This window comes from Acomys minous (assembly GCF_964271855.1).
Source record: "Acomys minous genome assembly, chromosome: 7".
Classification (NCBI taxonomy): Eukaryota; Metazoa; Chordata; class Mammalia; order Rodentia; family Muridae; genus Acomys; species Acomys minous.
The window spans coordinates 123,681,868-123,705,981 of record NC_140488.1 but is presented as its reverse complement, the minus strand read 5'-3'; the positions used below and the strand labels follow the sequence as shown (position 1 = coordinate 123,705,981).

Here is a 24,114-nt window from a genome sequence, read left to right as displayed (position 1 = left end):
TGTTAAATAAGTTCACAAAGCTTTCTTGCCCTATGAGGTTCACAAATCTGATCATAGAACTATGAATGACAGTGGAATTTTATGCCTGTGATAGATTTCCAAAGACCTAGAAAATGAATGGCATTCCTTTCTGATTATTTTATATGCCTCAGGTGGTTCACTTTCTCTTCCCTCTTTGGCAAACATAAGCTCTGATGCCAAAAATTGGAATTAAAGTAATCTGAAATTATCAATATAATAATCATCATCTTTAAAAGTATGAGATTTTTAAAAAGAAATAAACATTCTACACGTAGTTTACTAACTTTAGGATGAGTAATCATTTCCTGTTCATACCATTGAACTAAATTTGCTTTAGCATGTCCTAATGAGAATTTCAGAAGACTGGGTTTTGGCAGAGGGAAAAGAAGTTTAGAGAGGCTCCCATGATCATGAATGTTAAAATGTTTCTTCACGGAGTTCATTGTCTACCTGATATAGAAGTGGATAGAAAATGTTTAAATGAGATGTATTGGTATATGGCTGGTACTGAACAATAAAGGACAGATAATATACAGAGGCTTTCTATACTATGACAGTCCTGGTGACTTTATTTTCTCATTATAAAGCATTGTTCAATGTGCTTGTCCTTTCGGAAATTTCTGGACCCATAGAATGAGAATTTGGACAAGAGGATAAAGCTCCTATTCCAGTAACATCACCACCGTTCCCCTTTGTTGTGCTCATATTGCTCTCTTCATTGCTAGAGACTTTAACAAATAGACCTTCTGTTGCACAGTTTCTACATGAGAGTCTGCTTGGTTACATTTAAGATTGAAGATTGAAGTTAGTCTCTAGTGAAAAAGAACATTGTCTAAAAAGTGTTCTTTATGGAGTAAATTTGACATTCATTAAATGAATATCGAAGTAGTCTAAATGTTTACAGAGAAACTAATAAAATCTGTATGAATTGATGATATTTAAATGCTGTGAGAATATGAACACACATTTTCATCACAGAAATACTTTAAAAAATTTTTTTTGAAAACTACATAGAATGAGGATTTGGAAACCTAGTTCTGGTTTTTGCTCTGAAATTTTCTTATGATTTTAAATGACTAATATTATCAGAGTAGTTTGCCTTTTTAGGAACATCAACTGTTACTGAAAGCTTAATGTGTAATTGTGAACACAAATATCATGTCATGTAATTTATCTTTTGTTTATTCTTTATAATAAATCCTGCAGCAAGGCTGTTGTATGTGGAAATTGAGACTCAGAAAAAGTATTTAATTAATCAACATCTCATAATTGTCTGACTCCAAGACCCAGGCTCTTACTTCAATCTTGTTTTACCCTTCTACAATTTAACTTATAAAATTATCAGCCAAAGGAGTAATAATTCTAATAAATTAATAACTTTGTGAGTAAATCTCAAGATTGAATGGAAATTAAGTGGGGCCATGTATTAGAAAAGAGAAGAGAGAATGAGAATTTATCTAACTGGAGTAATTATGTTTCACAGAAATTGGAATTAGGTTTGAAGCTCTTCTTTACTGCCATTTCTCACGGAGCTCATTCGTTCAGATAGATTAAATAAATAAAATGCCTATCATTAATTCTGGTACCCATTGGAAATGTGATAGCAATTTACCATCTTTTCTATACTTTTACCTAATACAGTACTTGTATCACCCAGAGTCCTGTTTCTTGCTACACTGCTATTACAGCTAACAAATGGGCTTTGGATTAAAACAGCAATAGGAAGCTATATTGAGATTGGTGACAGTAATTTTGGTTAGTAATGTGATTAGTTACTAGATTTTCTTGGTGCTCAAATAAAAGGCATATTTGTGCATGTTTTTTAAATTAATGTAAACTACCTTTCTCTTTTTATTATTGCCTATATTATAGTCTGTATAGTGCTTTAAGATTATTCTAAACAATACACAAAGAGAATAGAATGAAAATTATCTAAGTTTTCATACTGCTAAAGCATGAGTAGATGAATTATTCAAAAGAAGTGTGAATTATTTGTGGTCTGCAATTATTTCTTCTATTCTCTATTATAATTAAATGGAGAGTAGTGCTTGACTATGGTAGTGCATTAGCTAGTGTGATATATTTGGAATATATAATTAATAAAATTATTGAATTAATTAATTAATATACCAAAATCATGATATAATCAGAATTAGCCTATATCATTCCTGACTCACCAATTAGAAAAAAAGTAGTGCTAAATCTTATTGTTTTTTTAAGATACTATCTCAGTAGTTTTCCATAATTTTAAAATCTTCTTACTACTGCAAGTTGTATTGTACAATATAAAGACTACTCTTTTTCTCTATGGAAATTTCATTGAAAAATTTTTAATATTTCCATGAAGGTCAATGAAAGATTAATGAATAACATGGAAAATTGAATGCTATTGTTTTAAATGGATGGTATGGTTCATATACTCAATAGCAATGGCTTTTCTTACCTCTCTTACCTATTCAACATGTCCAATTAGATGCGTGTGATTCTCTTATGATATTTTTATTAAAATATATGTTGTAATGAAACTGGAAGTTACATGTCCATTTTCATGTTGCTATATTCTTCATTATAAGACTTTAAGCTTTTCACATCAACATACTTCTGTGGCTGAGAAACTGACTGGCAAATAGGAAGAAGAAAAAAAAATCATGAACATCCAAGCAAAGCAGAATGATTACTATTGCATGTCTTCCCTGCCAGTGAAGATCAACTCCTGAAAGGCTGTTGAAAATATCCCAGATTCATTCTTCCTGTCTCCTTTTCTCTGTCTTCCTATCTCTTTCTGTGTCGCTCTCTGTCTCTGTTTCTTTCCCTCCCTCCCTCCCTCCCTCTATCCTTACCTCTCTCCCTCCCTCTGCCTCCCTCCATCCCTCCCTCCATTTCCCTCTTCTCCATCTGCCGCTCCTCCATCTCCATCTCATTACCACCTTGGCATAGTTTTAACTAGCAACGCTACTTCATGATGGAGTCCAAACATGTGTTTTGCTGATGATATTGTAGTTATTAGAAGACATCAGGTCATATTCCTAATGAATCTGCTAAACTGTAGGTTAAAACTTTTGTTAGTGCAAGTGTTACAAGTATTTTTTTTCATACTAGAAGCAGACACTTTCTTCTTAGGCATATCACTTCTAAGAAGGAGGTATGTATGGTCACTGAATCTAACATTTGGAAAAGTTCATTCTATTTTGTGTTAACATTCAAACATATCCATTGCAATTGTGAGAGGTTTTCTTGGCACTTCATGAATAATTTGGCAAATGTGGTTCAATAGATTTGGTTATAAAAGCTACATAAATGGAATAACAAGGTTGAGTTTGTCAAGAAGATAGACTGCACAAGTAGTACTGTTGTTGATCCTTAATTACTGAGAGATGGAAGATAAGCATTATAGGATAGTGTGTTTTTTAACTCTCAAGATGGTAAATATTACTGAGTCAGACTTATAAATCATGGCAAAGGGGATAAAATGAAGGAAATAGACTGAAGGACAGCCAACTTACCTGGGAACGTTATTCTAATGTTGGTTGTTTCTAATTCTCTTTGTACCTTCTCATTTCTGACTGTGATCTCAACTTTTTTGCTCTTCAGCCCTAGAATAAGGGCATTGTTGAAAAGGGGAGAAGTCCACATAAACAGAACATATCAAACTTTATCTCCCCTTTGTCTTCCTTTAGCTCTAACCCGTTTCCTGAATGACATATAATGGCATGCATATCCTACCATTTAACATTAGATTTTCACTCAGTTTTCTAAGTAAGTTTTGTCTTTATATTTTCAGTTTTCTTTCCTATTCCATTTCTTTTTCTTTCCTTCACTATATGCATCTCTTCTCACTTAACTATTTCTCCTCCATTCTTGCCTTGTTTGATTTTCTTTATTCTAGCCTATTCTGTTCCTCTTTCTCAAAGGAAAAGATATTTATTTTATAATTCCTTATGCCCAAAATGTTGAAAACTGAGACCTCAAATGGCAATTTTCCTGGTATTTTCTATATATTATTCATATAGTCACAAGATGATACTAGACTATAGAGATTGATTATATTAGCAAAACATTCAACATTGATGAATAAATGGTTTATATAATAACCTATAAGAACAATATTGGGATTCTCCAGAATTGATATAAAACAAAGTGAATTAAATACTATCCTTTGGAAGGGCAAGACATAAAAGAAAATAAAATTAAATAATGTATCATATATTTCAGTTACTCATAGTAATATGTTATTCATCTTATATAGTTGTTTATGAGATATTAGCTGTTATCTATTATTTTAAATTGATCGTCTTCATTAGATTGTGTGCAAACTAATTTTAAAGTACCACTTATTTGACATAAATTGTATCGTTTATTTTGCTTAATCAACTCATTATATCATCACTACCATAATATTTTATTGTCTTTCTGTTATTAAACTTGAATCCACCCTATTAAATCTTTATATGAAAGAAACTGGCTATATTATGCCTTAATAAAAATAACTTCCTGTTAACAAATTTCTTTTCTTTGTAGACCTCTAAGTTTTGATTTGTTACTCATTTATACTGTAAATACTAGCTTCACTGTGAAGAGTATAATTTTTTAAACGATTATTGTAACTTCTTTTTATTATTAGAATTCCTTTGAAGTGCCAATGTACAGTTAAATATAATCTAGTTATTATGTGAAATTTTAAATGACTAGTTACGAGTGATTGTTTTATATGCTTAAAATGTGTCTATTGTCAGGTGTTTCTACATATTCTTCGTTCTTAGGCTAAATGTGTATTTAACTTTGCAAACTAACATAAATCAACTCAACACTTTCCTACCCTTGTCAAAAAAGCCAGAATTTGTCAGTCATATTAACTTCATATACTGTTTCCTATGAGAAATATGGGTAGGCAATTACTCGATAGCATTTCCCTTTCTGGTAAAATGAGTGTATGAAAGAAAAACACTATAGAACACATCATGTCCTAGAAAATTCAAGAGACAATAACATTAATTGGAAATTATTTTAGCATATTTTTAGTAGTATTCAACCTTATTTATAAAGTCCTGTTCAGCATTGCAGCTAAAATTTCACATATTGTTGGTCATTGTTTCTTATTTAAATTTCCTCTCACATTGTTTTCCTCTACATTTTATTATCTTCATAGTAGAAAAGAAAATATTTTTATTGTCATATATGGTGTGTACAGTTGACCAATTGAAGGCTGCCATCGAGTTCCCATTTTTGTGTTGGTTGTCAGAAATTTGATAAAAATGAGTTTTAAGGACAGTTTCTACATTGTGGGAATTTTAAGCTATGAGTTTTATTAATAAATATTTAAAATGGTATTTAGTTAACTATACATTTACCTATATACACTTGGTTTATTTTGTATTATAATACAGGCATATTATGACATTTAGAGGTATTTTTAAATAACCATACCTTTGTTGAAGTATCTACTTATAAATAACATTTTAAAAATTATTCAAACCAGTTATATACTTTTGCATATTACTTTTTATACTAAGCTTTGAATTTAATTTTTATTTATTTACATTTTAAATTAAACTTGAGTCTGATTATTTTGAGAAATATGGGTATTCTCTCAAAATCCATAAATGAAAAACTTAGATTTTAAGATAATAATGAGATATTGTTTCATTCCCTAACTTTGATAATTGAGATTATTTTCTTTATTTTAAAATAAATATATTTCCAATGTATTTTGAAGAACAAAACTAAACTATAGGAAAGACTGGCTGGAACAGAATAACTTCAAATATATGTAGATTAATACTGTTGTGAATTTTTTAAGTCACACAAATTTCTTTATAAAAGTTATTTTAAAATCTGTATTGTGGTTCTTTTAAAATATGCAAATGCTTTTTCAGAACTAATGTTCTGTATTATATAATCAGTGGTTCACCCCATAGTTTTACCTTGTGCTTTAATATGACTGCTTCCTATCTCTTACTTACCTAGCATTACCTTTCAGACTAAGTTAATTACAATTTATAGGAACTAAAGGATATCTTGAATGGTACTGAAATGAAAATACATTTGGCTTTAATTTAGTTTTTATTGCATGTGTGAATGGATACTGTGAATCCTCCAAAGTAAACTTTGGCATTCAGAGACTATATCATTACCAAATGCCATGTTGAAGTAGGAAAATGTAATGACAGCCATATGTACAAGATACTGAACTATGCCCACTGCTTTGGGATTGTCTTACCAATGCAGAAATGCTAGTAACACAGAGGGTACACCTAATATATGTGATAGTTTACGAAAACAGAAATGTGTGGGTGATTCATTAAAGGGGAAACCCATGATTGCTATTTTCTTTCCCTAGAGTTCAAATGGGTTAAACAAGATACAAAGCTGACTGATGAGCAGATTCTAAGGGGGGAAGTTCCAACTTCCTAGAATGTTTAAATTGGCTTACTTTATTTTCTTCCTCTATCTTGGCAATAAGAAATTTTTATCTCTTAGAAGTTTTCCTGTTAAGTACTGAACGTCAGATCTAGACACACATCATATATATACATATCTTATATACAAGACTTTAAAATTAATGTGAAAATATTAAATGGAAAATCTATATGCATTCAAATTATGAGTAACTCATCATGGTCTAAGATTTATATTGAAATTAATAAATAGAAGCAAAGGCCCTTTTTAAAATTAACTACATATGCCTTGACATATTCATATTGTACTGGAGAATTGCCTTTTAGCATTATGGAGGATGTAAAGTGAAGAGTTGTTCAATAAACATAGGAGATGTTTCCCCTAGTGAAAATGAAATATTTAATTCCCATATTAATTTTTTTCAAATGTGTTTATTTGATCTTATCCCAAGACTATCTTTTCTAATTATCTGCGTAAACTATTAATACTAAGGTTTTATTTAGAATGGATAAAACTTAGAATCTCTCAGACTGTTCAGAAATAGATATATTTAAAAATTACTTTTTGGTAGAACTTAAAATCACTTATTTAAGTATATTTTGTTAACTCAATGCATATACATTAGTTTATCTTTGAATCATGAATAATTCTTTACTTATATGTAAGGAATGGATGATTGTGTGAAAGCAAGTTTGCAGTATCTCCAAATGCTTTAAAACTGTAGAGTTTCAGCCACATTTTGTGAAGTTTGAGTGAAGATGACTTGTTTGCATTAGTACTTTAGATTTAGTAGTTCTAGGATCTTTGAAAGACAGGATATGTCAGAACTTAATATTTCTGAAATATTTGTTACTATGTCAGTTTCTCTATGGAGCTTGTTTTGTTAAAGTAAAAGGAAGTCATTGGCACAAAATATTCATTCATTATATACTTGAGTAACTTTTTAGTAATTCTAAGAAGCAATATTTTAATAACTACCTTAGTACAAAATTTGTTGGCAAAGGTTGAGAATTGTTAGTCATCATGTGATCATTTGTGCACTGAGTCTGGTCTCCTCAGTGCTTTTAAAAATATAGGAAGACATCTGAGTATGGAATAACTCCTAACATTACATATTTGTATAGACTGATTTTTTTTTTGAGAAAGGGTATCATTTATACATTACCATTGGGGAGCTAAGAATGTGAGTATACACAAGCATATGTAAATGTTGATAATGAAATTTTCTTGTGAAGGCTAATATTCTTTAAAGAATTTTAAGTAATATCCTACTTTTCTACCTATGGGTATAAAAATGATCTCTGTAATGCCATATACAACCATGAAAAACGGAAATCTCTAGATTGCTATGATAATCTTAAGTTCTTATATTTGTGAGTATTTATAAGTTTTCCTACTTGGGTCCAAAGAATAATGTCTGTCATTTCATAATTTGGTTAAATAATTCACTATATGTTTGGAAGCCCAATAGGCCAGATAATATTCTAAAGACAACTTCTGCCCTCTGTGTGCCCAAAGGAATGAAAACCTCTCGCCTCTACAGCACCAACCCAAAGACCCTTGTGTTCTCAGTCCAGGCAACCAATTGTTCAGAACCTTCCCACATATGTTTCTTTTTACCCAGGAACACCTGCTGACTGCTGCAGCCTGACAAAAACACTTAAAGGCCCCCCTCCACAAGAAACCAGAACTTCTGGCTTCTGACACTTGGAATCTTAGTGACCTTGGAAATTTTTAATCATGTTTGTGTGGTATATAAAATGTGCCTTGATGTATGTGTTAGAGGTTGGTTATAAATTATAAATTAGTGAGGGATAAGATTAGCCACTCTTCACAACTTGTGCAGTGAAAAAGATAGCATTAGTTCAACATGTAAACAAATGTTTTCTTAATTAATAAGACACAGTTGTGTGAAGACCTGCATCAACATTTAAAAGTTTATCTAGTTGAAAAATATCATAGAACAAGTGAAAGTTTGTCCAGTGTTCTGTTAATTGTCATAATCACATTACAATGAATTTAATCTTAGAACATTTAATATAAAATAATGTTTCAAATGTTGATTTACAAGGAAAATTGTATTGCTTCTTTGATGGTAAATATTATCTAATAGCTTTAATATCAAGTTTACTACTTTTTCTAAATAGAAGGTCACTTAACCTTTTATTTGATATAGTAAATTTTAAGCCGATTTTATTTAATAAAAGGTTAATGCTACATCTTGATTTTACATAAATACTAAGCCCGTTTTTAGAGTTTCAGAGCATTTTGTTACTGAAACATTTAATTCTCACATTACCATATCATCTTATCAATCAAATTATCATACTTATTGTCTGTTTCTTGCAAATCATGTTATTTGTTGAAGCGTATATCTAAACATGATACTCTGTTTTTAACTCAGAAGTCACTATTGTCATCGTAAGTAGAGAAAGATAGTAAGGCAAAAATTTTCACTAGTGAGGTAGAGTATTGAAAGGTTCATATGATGAAAATAGGGTTCTAGTTGTAAAAAGAGGCATATTATGTTGGGTTTTGCAAGAAGATGAGACTTTATAAATAAATAAGGTTTTAGAAGTGACAGGAAAAGTATAAGCAAAGAGACACAGCTAATAGCAAACTATGAATTTTGAGGCAAAGGGGTTTACTATCTAACCAACTTTTAATTGTTCTCCTTCAAAAGCCTGAAATCATCATCTGCTTCTTTCTCCTGCTTCCCTATCTTCCCCTTGTTCTGTCATCAGCCCTCATTAAACTGTTGAAATTTGCACATGCACAAACTTATGATAATTTCTCACACAGATTTCTTCACCATTGAATGTATGTGTTCCATTCATTCGAAATGCTAAGTATTTTAATGTAGACTAATTGCTCATTTCACACACACACACACACACACACACACACACACACACACACACACGATGAAATAGGTTGTGTTGCCCCCTTTTTGCAAGGATGGGAAGCTCCTACTCTACATTGTGCTTGTTATAATGAAGAATTTCCTTCATTTTATTCTAAGTATTTGCTCACCTGCTCATCTCTCCCTGTTGTCTTTTAACTATTCTGCTCCTTAACACTACACAGATTGTGCTGCACTCACCATTATTCTAAGGCACACAATATAATACTGATTTGAATTATTATGTTAAGTCTTAAAATCATGTAAAACACTCTAGGCATTGACAAGTCACTACCTTCAGGGAGCTCATCATTTGTTATAGCAGTTTTCAAAGTATGATTCCAGGCCAAGTGGCCTGAGTTGCCTCAGCACCAGGATGTGTGTGGACTGCACTTCTTTGTCCAAGTCCTCTTTCTCCAACTCCACTCATCCTCCTTGAGTCCTGAACCCGCCAAAGCTGGATTCTGGCAAGAAGCAGAGAAATTATTAAGCTACAACCCCAGAACAACTGGGTCAGAATGTCTAGAGTAAAATTTGACTGTCTTGTCATTTAAGCAAGCTTTTTAGTTAATTTTAATATAAACTCATCTTTGAGAGCCATATTTAAGAAAAGAAAAGCTATAACTTGGAAAAATGTTAAAGCTTTGAAAAGAAGAAAACATTTGCAGATAGTGGTACCATGAAGATATAAAAGACTAGGGGAAGAAGGGTAGGTTATAACACTGTTTTAAGTCTAGTAAGTAAGTACCCTGTCTAGAAGGAAACAAGCAAAAGAAATGTCACTTCCTAGGATCTTTTGTGGTGCAAAAAAATGGATAAAAAAGGGAGAAATAGGTGAGTCCAAACTTGAGACAATTATATGGAAATTGCTGGTAGTGGTAGTGAATTTTAAAAGGAGATAATAAGATTTTGTCTTAGAGAACTAATTTTATTTGATATTCCAGAAGCTATTTGAATGATGATACTATGCTGTCCAGCTGAACAGACTCAATGTCTTCACTATTTACTATCTCTGTAATCTTGCTTCCCCAACCCATCACTTTTTTTCTTTACTTGTAAAAGTATCTCAATACCTTTTTTCATTGAGATGTTGTAAGAAGGAAAATAGAAAAATTAAAATAATTTCATATAAATATAAAGATTCTACCTCAGGGAAATATTGCTATCTGATTATTCAGTAAGTACTAGCACCACTGTTAGAGTATGTGACTGTAACACTTTATGGGAACCAGAAATGGTTAGGAAGATTTTAGAGTCACATTCAGAATGTTGCTAATAGAAATTATTGATGGGGCAGAGGTTATTATAACAAGACTGTATAAGATATTATTTCATGCAGACATTGAGGAAAGAGAGAACAAGGAGGCATAGATGTAGTAGGGCTATATACCTCTACACAGGTTAATTTGTCATTGTCATCTTTTTTACCAGAACCCCTTTTGTTAAAGCTGTAATATTTTTGTGAGTGTGGAAGTTATATAATCATGTGAACTGTGCAAAATTATTGAAGCAGATCTTGATGGTTAGCTCTCAGTTTCACAAATCATACAATTCCTTTTTACATAGCTTAACTTATTGGTGAGTCTTTCCACGTTTCTTCATAGTATAGTATCTCTAAATGTAAAACTTGATTCTCTCCAATATTAGTGGCTCATGCTGTTAATAGTAGCCATAAAGATGTCTTCAGTTTTTTCAGATCCCTCTCACTCTTACTACATGATAACTCAAAGGCCAGTAGAAAGAATGCCATATTTTTTCCATATTGTTATTAAATATTTTCATGGTTTCTTTCATTTAAGTCTGTCACACTTGATATATTAAAGCTAGCCATAAACATAAATGAGAAAATGGAAAAATAATCATGAAAACATGATTAACTTTAATTTGTATATTTTAACTATTTTGACAGTTGTACACATATTTAGTTCTTTGCATGGAGGATACCAACCTTCTTAAAGTGGTAACACACATATATGTATGTCTCATTTTATCTCAGTTTCCATTCATGTTCTCCTATTATATGTCAGCTATAAGTATCTCAATAAGGTGAAGTGTAATGAATTTATTTCAAGAGTTCTCGGTACTTCCTTATATAACTGTAAGAATGTGATACCACAGAACCATATCTGGGAATCATTTTGACTGAAGTTGTAAGAACACATAATATTTGCTTATACAATTTGAAAGTATCTAAATTAAGAAGTTCAAAAGAATACCAAGGAAAGAAACACTCAAATGATAAAGTCATCACAACCAGTTATTATTCATCTATACAAGTATAAAAGGAGGACTGATTTAGCTATGACCTACCTTTTTTACTAAAAGAAAAAGGTTAGGGGTAGGATGTAAATTATAATTCAGCCTTTGTTCCCATTCCAGAATTTCCAGAATTGTTATAAGAAATGCACTTAATGTTTAAATGATTTCTCTATTGAAAATCAGTCATGGAATAAAACAAAATCAATGTAGTTCTTCTTGAACACACCTATCTAATAAACTTGTATTTGCTTTTACTAGTCATCTAAAAATGCAATGCTCAGGAAAGATTTCATTTCTTATTTCTATTGATGTTTTAGTATAACTGCCCTTCTAATTCTGTGCTTTGAATAGACGTTTTTCATCCATAACAAGCTCTTCTGATTAATTCATACAACTCAAATTATCCTAGGTAAAATACTTTTATAGACTAAAACCTTGTATTGTTTCTAAAAAAATAAAAATGTTTATTGGTAAAATTTAAAGAAATAAAAAGTATAAAGACGAAATTACATTACTCTGCTTAATGTAGTCATCATTAATAATATTACATGTCATTCTGCCTTCCATACCTATATCATTTTTAACTAAAATAATTTATTTGTGCCACTGTAAGACTTTGTTTCACGCACAATCTTCTATCTCCTCATAGTGAAAGTTTACATAATTTACCATATTGGTTTAATTCTAATGTGTTAACTATTTGTCCTTTCATTTCCTTATAGTAGTGAAAATAGAATTTGAGAGCCAAACATATTTACTACATGTGATTCTTGATAAAAATTTGTTCACTTTTGTTGAAACCATTGGTAACATTATGTTAAATGATAGTAGGCAGATTGGTTAAAACATAGTCAAATTATATACCCAGATATTCTGCAATTAAATAACAATCAAGGATAAAATTATAGTCAAGCTAACTTTACTGCCAGAAACTCTTCCACTTTCTTGTGGACAAATAATTCTATTTTTGATTATTTACCCAAAAATGTATATATAGAAAATATAACAGAAAAGGACAAATCAAATTGAACGGAACATATCACAGGATAGCATGCAACTTTAAAAATCTTCAACTAAATCCAGCTTGGTCATATATGCTTATAATCCAACTACAAAGGAGGCAGAGGCAAGAAGATTATCAAAAGTTCACACGTTTAAGGCCATCCAGGACTACACAGCAAGACCCTACATCAAAAATGAATAAGTAAATAAATGCATTTAAATTATTCATGGAGAAATTATCAGCATGCAGTTAATTGTTGAAAACTCCCAGTTCTTCATTGCTTGTATTAATTACTAATTTAGGTATGATTATCATTGATAGGTTGATTATAAATTTTGTATGAAGATCTTGTCCTCCTTCAAATTTGTAATTCAGTATTAGGTTTCATTTTAGGGCAAGAATATGCATGCCCAGAGTAACATTCACTTATGTTACCTCTTAGCTTGTATAAATAGCTATCATGACATTACTTAGCTATCAGAGGGGTCAGGATGGATATGAGATCCATAACAATCCCCTATCATATAAAATAGGAAATATTTGGCCTGTTCTATAATCAAAATTGATCTGCACTAATACTCTTTTTCAAACATAGCATCCTCTTATTTCTGTTACCCAAGTTTCATAAGGATCATTTTGACTCATAGCCAAGATATTCCTGATTTTGAGCATCATAGCACCTTGCTATTTTTTCCTTGGTTTCTTGTCTGTACTCAATTCATCTGTGGCTGAATTTATCAGTAAAAGAATGTTCAATATTTATACCAAAACTATGACATTAAAGTACAATGGATATATTCCAGATTACTTCTTAAGATCTCTGCTTCATTTTGTGGAATTGTTTACTCTCCCAAGATTGAGTAATAATTCTAGGCAAAAACATGATGAAGAGTACACAAAAGACATCTAATCTCTTTACAGTGGGTACCTAAAAAGTAACTACCTCACTATTTAGAAAATTTGCTAAATTTTCTTTACAATCCAACTTAAATTTTAACCCAGTATATTTGTATAAGGCAACATTGGAATTCAAATCAAAGGAATACGTTAATATGAAATATATATTTTAAAATAATTAATATAATAATTCATTTTTAATGTTTCCTTAAAACTGTCAGTTTTAACTACCCAGTTCTGAACCTTAATTACCAGATACTGCATCACTAATCCATTTTAAAAACAAAGAAAATTTCTGTTTAAAAAGTTTTAAAGATGATAAGTGAAATAATTTAACATGAATTTTTAAATCATTTATTATTTTGCTTAATTGTTTTGAACTGATATTTAATAAAATGGCTTCATTAAATTTAGTACACAATATATTAAGCTTACAGGGTTATTTGGAACACATTTTCAATAGATGTTGCACTGGAATAACATCGCCATGTCATTTAAAAATCTATCTTTATACATGATAAAAGGTTTATTTCACCAATGCTGCTGTCTTTGCATCAGAATGTTTCCTTGGTCAGTACCTGCTATTTGGTAGCACAATGTCAGTCTAAAGACATTTGTAACCACATATCTCTAAAAGATGGTGATGAGCAAGCATGTGGTGTGCTTTGTTAGCTCAGGGCATTGCCAACTCCTTGTTTTCTGGCATGTGAACTTTTAAATTGTACTTGTGAGAGCTTGGACTTAGACCTACCTGCTAAGCAGTATTAACGGTGATATAATTTTTTTTTTAACATTCCAAATCATTTGAACGGCAAGATACATTTTAGTCTCCGCTTTGATATGGTAAATGTCCATTATGTTGTCTCATAATTATATGGACTCTAATGCAATAATATGGTTAATCAGTTCAAATATAAATCTTTCTTGAATATATATCTCCTGAAAATAGGTAGGATGATACACCAATTGTGATTTCTCTTTTTTTTTAACTAATCTTATTAAAGGGGGAGAACATTAAATCTTTGAGTACTGTACCTCAATTTTATTGTAATGATTTTGCTGGTTACCAGGTGGGGTGGCAGTTGAAAAATTTGGTGAATGCACTACGAGAGGACCCGAGTGGTGTTATCTTAACTTTGAAAAAGCGACCTCAGAGCATGCTTACCTCAGCACCAGCTTTACTGAAAAATATGAGATGGAAGCCCCTTGCTCTGCAGGTAATGAAGCTTAATCATAAGTCATACACCATCATTTTAGCCATAGATTATCTCAGTAATGCTTCTTTTTTGTGCCTCATCTCAGCAGCATATGAATTACTCTTGTATGCTTTTGAAAATTTGTTTGTGAAATTATCTCTTCACCGCTTATCCTTTTAGACTTAATTGTGATGAAATCTGAGACAATAACTAAAACCCAAATGATAACACTAATTTAATTTTTAAAACTTAAAGCATAATTCTAAAAATCCACAAGTTATTACATGCTAAACTAGGGAGAAGAAAGAAATTAAGAGGTTTATTTTCTGTATTATAATCGTATATTTTATAAGTTGTAATTATATACACTTCTGGAAGAAGTGGAGAGTTTATAGAATTACTTTAAATCCAAACATAAACTTGTAATTTATAAAGGGTTGGAATTTAATTTTCAAATTAAAAATTAAAATTTAATTAGTGTACTTCTCATGATAGCTCATTTTTCACTAGTCCACCCTTTATGGTAGCAAAACCAGGGGAAGTGTTACATTAGGAATTTTACACTTTTCTTCATTATAAAACTTCACTATAAATAATTTGGATGGCAGTAAAATATATAAAAGTTACAAAAAGATATAAAATACTGTGGTTGGACAAAGATAAGATATTAGCAGGATATAATTCTGAAACATCATTAAAATTTTTTACAAATCTTCTGTTTTTAAGTCAATTATTCCCTTTTTGTAGAAGTTTAGTGGTTGGTTGTTTTTAAATAATTGTTCTTTGAATTTAGAATACTGACCATTTTTCAGATTAAGAACAAAAGAGTTGATATTTCTCTGCTATATAAGATTTAGTAAGTTAATAGTGCTTTTTACAAGCCACAGATTTTTTTCTAATATGCAAGTTCTCCATGAAACTTGTCTTATGAATTATAATGTTTTTCATTGTCTAAAACATTAGTATTTAATCTCAAATTTGGCATTATATTTAGATAATATTAAAACACATAAAATGTTCCAATGTTAAGTAAGAACTTTACATTTTTAATGTGAAGCTTTTGGTATTTTTCAAATGGATAAATGTAGATTGCATTAATATGTCTAACTGTATCTGACTTACAATACCTATACCAAAATATTTAATGATTGCTAAAATTCAGAGGCTATTTGCTTCATTAGATCATATGTATGCAGATCAAAATTCTCTATCACATAATTATTTTCTTATGCATTATAAATTGCTTTATTGTTTTACTTTAGAATTTCCTATTGAAATGTCTAATGCCAAAGATCCTTTTTCAAAGTTGAAAGGAGTAGGAACACTGAAGAAGATCCCCAAGCTTGCAGTTATCAGATGGTCCTCTGTATCTATGTGTAAATTTATTACTCTTCTATAGCCTTCATAAAGAAACTTGAACACCAAAAAGGTCCTACTTTTGGTTGATCCATATGCTCTAAAGTAGTATGTCTAAAAAAATAAGATAATAATTTATTTAATTTTTAGGTCTTTTCCCAGTGCATAAACTGAAGAATGAATGTTACAGCAATTAAAAATGACTTTTGTAAGAAAATAAAATAATCCAAAACTAGTATTTCATATGTTATACATACACTTGATATATTTGTTCACATCTTGAGCATGAAGACATTTTAAAAGTTAACTCTATTATCCCTTACATTTTAAGGTACTATTTTAGGTCCATTTTTAAGTGGATATAACTAAGCATTATCAGATCATTAATTATTCCTCATTACTTACTAATTTATGCTGAATATTTTTATAAATTTACATTTTCATAATACTAACATCTGTGGGGAAAGAAAATATTTGAAATAAGTACATGTGCATATATATCAGCACATAAATAAATTTGCTATTTCAGCTGAATTTGGGTAACCTAAAATGTGTTGTCCAAAGTTCACTATCCCTTGATAGCAAAGCTATTAGGGGGAAAAAACTGCTTTTAACATCTTTGAAAATAGCTTCAAAATTAGCTTATATGAAACAGAAGGAAAGATTTGGCATTAATTAAATTCTTTTTAGCAGTGCTGAAACAAATGGTTAGGAGCAAGAATGGGTGTGTTCTGTAGTTTTACAACAGCACCACTACCACCACCACCACATGATTCTATAACCTATTTTGAGGACTGGAAATTATACCATTATAGAGTTATTTCTTGATCTTAAGGTTTTAGCCTATGCAAAGTCCATACACCCCGAAGCTTAATGGAATGCATCACAATTTTTATAGAATACAAATTTGGGTACAATTTTAAAGGTAAAGTAAAGGTGTAAAACACATAAGATTCCAAAATTGAGTGTTTGAATGCAGATTGTTCCCTAAAGGAAAAAGTCAAGTAGTAGGATGAAGTTTGGTGGCAACTGTGGATTACTTCATGGCTTTATCTGCAGTCATATTTCCCCCTGGTTTCTGAGTACCAGCCTGAAATGTGAAGCACAAAAGTTAATACAGTAATAGTCTTCTGTGTAGACATAAGTGGCACTATTGTTTTCTTAATTCTGGTATCCATACCTATCGGCTGGAACCAGAATGCCTATTAATTCATAGGCATTAAATATAAATCATTAATATTCAGGCTTGAAGTTTGAATGATGTTAGTTCTTGTTATCAAGCAAAGTACTAATCTAGTACGGATTAGTTTAACTAGAAGATATATGTGAAGAATCTGTGGCATTTATTTAAATCAGCATGTCTATTTCACTTTTTTTTAATACCAGCCTCAACTTATCTACTTTTTTCAAATAAAATTGATTTAATGTGGATGCCAAAAGTAGTAATACATTGTTTTCAAACCTAATGATTTTAAACAGATATGGCAATAATTTTATTTATAAAAAAATGTTTCCTAAGGTAAAGTATTTTATTTCTAAACTATGTAAAATGATAGGGCTATTTAATATTATTTAACTGCAATGTCAGATTGTGATTGGAATTTCATTGGAAATCATAGCCAAATAAGCAAAAGCATACAATTCAACATCATGCTCACAGAGCAATTTCATCAACACATTTCATGAAACATGGCAGCTCTTTTGATAAAATTCTATTTTCTCCTACATTTGATGATAGAACTGAAGGACTTAAAGATCCCTTAATTAGATATAATGTCCAAATTTAATTACCTCTGAATTTTTTTTAATTCTGTTGTCATCTGTATATGTTCATAAATAGCAGGGATGTCTGTGTTTGAGGTACGATCTTTTATCCTAAGAAGGTTAACAGAGGTATCTTGCCTCCCATGAGCTGCTTTCAAAACATCTCTTTAGTGGCACTATGCTAATTTTCAGGATTCCGGTAAGCATGGTGATTGCATATGGTCATATTCTCTCAGTAAAATAAATCCCAGAAAGTGATGGATAGACCACAAGTTTATGTTTAGAAATTTGGGGCACTAAATTTCGACGCAATGCAACAAGAACATATGAGCAGTCATTTTCTTCTTACAAGAGATGTATGAAAGAATTAGCTGGATGCTGTCAAGAAATTTCCTTAAATTCTCACTGGTAATCAATGATTATTTAAAACTTTTGAGGGACTCAACTTTTGGTGGAGAACTACATCTCAGATCAATCAACGCTAGAGTTCAGTAAACTGATTTAGGTATTGTGCAAGTCATTTTATATAAATTAACATTAAGCTATATGAATAGCATTATATTCCTAAGCTATTTTCTACTCCACAAATCTCTTCTACTGATACCATAGTTATTAGGGTTGGTTTGTGGTTTTTATGCTTACATTTCATTGTTTACTTAACCTTGATGGCAGTGTATGGAATATTGAAGACTTTGACTAAAAGGAAATAGAAAATTATCAACAGCAGTCAATTCTGTATGGCAGTTGGTGTAACAACTATAGACTTTTGAATTCACTACATTTAAAGTAATACAAATATAAATGGATAAAGTCATGTAAAAGTCAAAACAGAAATAGCAGTAAAATTTATTTCAATATTAAAGAGCAAGTTGATGTTATTAAACAAACATTAGCAAAATTTTGTACATTTCTGAGACTTTTGTTTAAAAAATTTGTTATGAGGAAAGCACTTTATACTAGGTGTAACACCAAAAAAAATAGTTTTAAGTAAAATGTAATTGTCCTGGCTGGACAACGGTGACATTTCTATGTTCTCCATACGCATATTAGGAAATAACTGCAAGTGACTATCATAATACATTATAGTTCATCAGTATTTGAGCAATCAAATAAAGAAGCTAAGTAACATTTGTGGGTTTGAGCCAAATGCTTTTACAGTTTTAATACTGACTATGAATAATAACCTATGGTATGTCATTAGCCATTGCCAAATATTTGACAACTAAGTAAGTTATGCTTTCCAGAGTTCTTAAATGTAAAGTGTTTTCAAGTAAAACCTCAACTTCCAACATACTTTCTTCTGTTAATATCACAGAATAATGTTAACAGTATTTTGGAACATATAATTTCAATTTTAATATGGCCATTTAATTGTACACATAAGAGCACAAAATTACATACACTAGTCTTATCAATACAATGTGCAGATGATTTGATGGAAAAGTAATTTTGTAATATGACTCCAAATGCCATATAATAATTGTGTAATAACGTACATATTTTTGTATCCATATACCTGTACTTTTAAAATCTAAGGATCTGAGGTCTCCTAATTATATCCATAGTCTGAAATAACTTGTTTTCTTTATAGTCTAGTATGAACAACAGAAAATCTAGAGGCTTATAAAAGAAAACAAAAATGTTTTGTATTTATAAATTTGTATTCTAGTAGAAACTATAAAACTGAGGAAGAACTTTTTGCCATACACAGTTATTTTGCTTACATTCTTTTCAAATAATTTTTCACTAAGGAAAAGCTTGGCCAGGTAAAAATATATGCATCATTTTTTGAAGTTATATCTAGCATTTCTATGGGGTCAAGAAATGTATATGATTGTATGCAAGTTCTTGTTTCCATTTCCAGAATACATTTTCTCTGGAACATTTGTTGAGATTATCAAGTAAATAATTGTTAATATAAAGCAATATTTTGATACTTGATGATACCAGTATTGGGAATTTAATAAGAATGTATCTGAACTGTGTAAGGACCTAAAGACTGTCCTAAGCTAGAACTTTGGGGTACTGTGATCAACTTGAGTTTGTGATTACTTCTAAAAATAAATAAAATGAATGGCTAGATTATATATTTAATGTAATCATTTGTATCTCAGTTGATATTTCCCCCTGAAAGGAAAAAGCAAGTTTTTGTGTGAATTTAACATAAGTGAATTACAACTAAATATTATTGCAGTGTTTAACATTTCAAAATTGGGGCTGCCTCTATGACTTTGGTTTCATTGAAGACTTATATCTCTAACTTCACTAGATCATTTACTAAACTGAAAGATAAGTAAATTAAGATATGTTTGCCAATGATTTTAAAATATAAAATATTTCAAGCAAAATATAAAATTCAAATTTAGTTTCTAAAGTGTGGACATTAATTTTTTACAATCTTTACCATAGATATTTCATATATACTAATATATATAAATGTAGGGGTTTATGTACATACATACATACATGCACATATACATCCATACATTAAACACAGTATATATCAGTACTTAATAAAGGTTCTATTTTTGGTATAAGAATTGGGAGACATGAAGAAGAAAATACTTGGTCCATCAAATGATTTAAAGTCTTATTTATCTCTTGTAAAGCTAAAAAAATTCTTTAAAAATCATAACCCTCCATTAATCTGTAAGCTGATGGGTCAGATGTTGTTGCTAACGTTTTCACTCATAGTTCAGGAAAGATTTGTGCCACAATTAGAGTATGTCTTTAAGATATTTATATACTTTAAAATGACAGTGGAAATGCATGTATGAGTTCTAAGTAGATTTATGAGTCCTGCTGACCACAGAAAGTACTCATTAAGTTTCTAAATGTACAAGGAAAGAGATGCATATGTTTTGGAATTTAAAACTTAAGAGAGATAAATGGCAGTAATATACATCAATCAGACTTTCTATGAGTAAAATATACACAATTCATGTAATCATATTCATGTGTACATACACACACACACACACACACACACACACACACACACACACACACGTGGTCTTCTATGATGGAGTACTGTCCAGTTCTTGCAAAGAGAGCTCTATGGCCCAGGAACCATTTAGAAATGAATACTGGATGGTGTGATTAGGTCCTTCCAAATAAACTCCTTTGAAGTGGAATTCAAAGTGGATCTAAATTATATTTGATAGCGTGCCATGGTACCATGTCATTTTGAAGCTTTATGATAAAAAAGCAGTCTTAAAATAATATCCTTAATTGCTGACAGTGGTTTTCTTCCCATAAAATTTTACTAAAGATATTAAAGTGGTGAAAGAAAAAATAGCATTTTTTCTACTTTTTGCTTAAAGTGCAAGTTCTTCCTAGTACAAAGATGACTATTTTCCAGATGCTATGTCATAAAGATTTACAGAAAATGTCTCTAGGAAAAGAGAAGCTATAGTTTACTTTTATTAATTTCTCTTACTTAGAATTATTAGTAAAAGGATATACTTGTTAAAATTTTAATTGAATTCTGAAATATACTTAATTTTTAATTGAGGGACACTAAAATTTCTCATTTTCCATGTATTTTAACACTAATGATAGATTTTTTAAAGCACAACTTCTTAAAATTAGCAATTTTTCAATTGCTTCAGATTAATTTTGTCATGTATTCTATGCTTTTATATACATTCCTTAATGATTTTAAAATCCTTTCAGTTATTTAATGTCATACTATTTCAATTCTTCTCCAAAATGTTTTAAGTTAATAACTAGCTTATCATTCCATGGCCAATGCCAAAGTTGATATTTTTAATTAATTCTTTTTTGCATATACATTTCTATTATTACACATATTTATAATAAATTACATAGAGCAAGAAGAACCATGAAACACTCAGGAATTATATAAATGTTACATTCTTAGGTTTTTTGGCTATTAGTATTTGGCAGCCTTGAAGAAAGCATCTTTCCTATCTTGGTGAGTCTAAAATTCTGAATGTAAATCAATATCTATCATATCTCATCTCTATCAACTTAAAAGTTCTGTCTAGACCTAATAACATACACAACTAAGCTTAATTGTAAAGCTAAATTACCTGGTCTTCAACCCCATCAGAGACTTGAGAAGGAATAAAATTAATTACCTGAGTAAACAGGCAGTGCAGGTTAGCAGCTTCCAAAGTGAAAAAGAAAAAAGTTGGAGCATCATCTTCAGCCTTCTGACCCAATATATCTGACAGACATATTTGCGAGGCAAGAATTATTGAGGACTTGTTTGCCCTGTCTTGGCACAGTTTGGCCATTGAATCTGCCTGCACCCAACCCTGCCCACACCAGCCACTGGGCAAAAATGTCCTTGTTTTCTACACTGGGCTGAATTCTGCCTAACAAAATTGATATTTTAATCTGATTCTAAAAATGAATGTTTTCTGTGCTTAGCTTGACAATAAGAGCACAAAGTATACAGAAAAATTATTGCCTGTATATTGACTATTGCATCCACACTGTAAACCTGTTAAATACTTCCTCTGGTTTACCTATCAATAAAAGAAACAGCCACGTGAATTCAGCAGCGGAATCCACTAATTCTTCCTTTGCTATGTAAGAACAAGTTGGATTTTTAAAAAGCACTTTAATTAATTGGACCAGGGTAACACAATAAAAACCTGACATCTATTTGAATATTTTAAGCCTTTTTGAATATGATGACTCACCTGAACTCTTACTAGTGGCAACTCCTTATTGAAAATAGAAATAGAGTGATAATGGAAATTTGAAGGAAGTTAGCCTGACTACTCCCGAAAACTCCTTTAAATGCACAAGTTTGGCAGATGGTCCATGCAGAGTAAAATATTCTATTAGTCTGTACCTCATACTTAAAGGCATATTAAAATATCCTTGTAAAAAGTTAACTACAATTCTTTTTTTCTTTGTTTTTGGGGATGGGAAGAAGAAAATAGGTACTAAAAAACAAGCAAAAACTTTGTAGATTATCAAAGTAAAGGAAAAATATCTTTAAACTGTAATTAGTGACCTTAAAATATAAGAAAACAGTAAAATTTTAAGTTTAGATTGCTTTTTATTAAAAACTTGTATTATTAGAAAGTGGCATACTGATTGTTTTTCTTTCATAGTAAATTGATTTTAAAGTATTGGAAATTAATATACCGTATAATTAGGTTTTCTTTTACTGCATGTTTATTAGGGTTGTCTGTATTGGGGCCAAAATATAACAACTGAGAATAGGAGAACTAGAAGATATCATTTTGCAGTAAATATGGGTGTGAGTGTGCATGCATGTGTATGTATCACTGAATCTTTCATTCAAATATTTTAGAAGCATGAAATATGGCCTTAGAAATAATTCATTTTTTAATATCTTGGGCTCCATGGCATTCATCAGTACAAATGACTCCTCTAATCATCTATATAAGCTCAGAGTTTCTCATTGCCAAGAATTTTGTTTCTGTGTGACAGACATACATTAGCTGGATTCTATTCGAAAAAATAATATTTTCAGACGTGGAAGTCTGTATTGGATACTGTCATAATGTCTAAAATTATTTAATTAGTGTGTAAAGTTTCTGGGACTTTTAAATCATCATATGTGATAGAAAATTAAGATTTCATACAATACCATCCCTTTTTCTTGTCTCTCTTTTTCTTTAATTTTGATTTCACATGCATTTAAATTAATTGTCCTTTTGGAAAGTAGTGTGATTTCAAGCTAGTAAGGTGAGCTGTGTAATAAAAAAGGTTGAAATAATTGAGTCCCAAATTATGTAGCTTATCCCAGTGAACTACATTGTAATTTCCATTGTATTTATGCCTGGCTTTCAAACTTTTTGTTATCTGTATGAAAGTAATGCTACAATGCACATAGTTGTAATATGCATTTATTTTGAGTGTCCAGCAACGCATGTTGAAGTAGTAGAATTGTGAGTATATCTAGACATGCCAAATGTGTTTCATATAGGCTAAAATAGCACCATTTTGTCATGTGAAGCTGCAATTCATTTTGTGATCATTACTTTTGTGTTTGAGATTGCTTTGAGACTTTTATTTTAATGTTAATTGTATGTACACTTAATAAGTAATATCTGTAATATAAATACAAAATTTTGTGAATTTTAGTTCCAATTTAGGTTAATTTTTCAATCCACTTGATTATTCTCAAATATTGTGAATCTTAGAGTTGGGAATGTTTTTAAGACAATATGATATATGAATGATTCCATTTATACAGTATCTTTAGAGAACATCCTCCTATTCAGTACTTAAATGTAAGAGATCTATAGGCATGCAACCACAGATGAGTTTTAAATAATAGATAAATACATGTGTCTGTGAACGAGGAAATG

At 30.5% G+C, this 24,114-nt stretch overlaps 1 protein-coding gene across 5 annotated transcripts in view; it reads left to right on the top strand.

Annotated features, from left to right (window-relative positions):
• CNKSR2 (connector enhancer of kinase suppressor of Ras 2) overlaps positions 1-24,114 on the top strand; it is a 248,341-nt gene that overhangs the window by 124,029 nt on the left and 100,198 nt on the right. For 3 of the 5 annotated variants that reach the window (XM_084791117.1, XM_084791116.1, XM_084791120.1), the window contains exon 9: positions 14,549-14,695. The exons of the other annotated variants lie outside the window; for them this stretch is intronic. In XM_084791117.1, the coding sequence (XP_084647243.1) occupies positions 14,549-14,695 (147 nt within the window). The remainder of the gene's footprint in view (positions 1-14,548; positions 14,696-24,114) is intronic. 5 annotated transcript variants of the gene reach the window in all.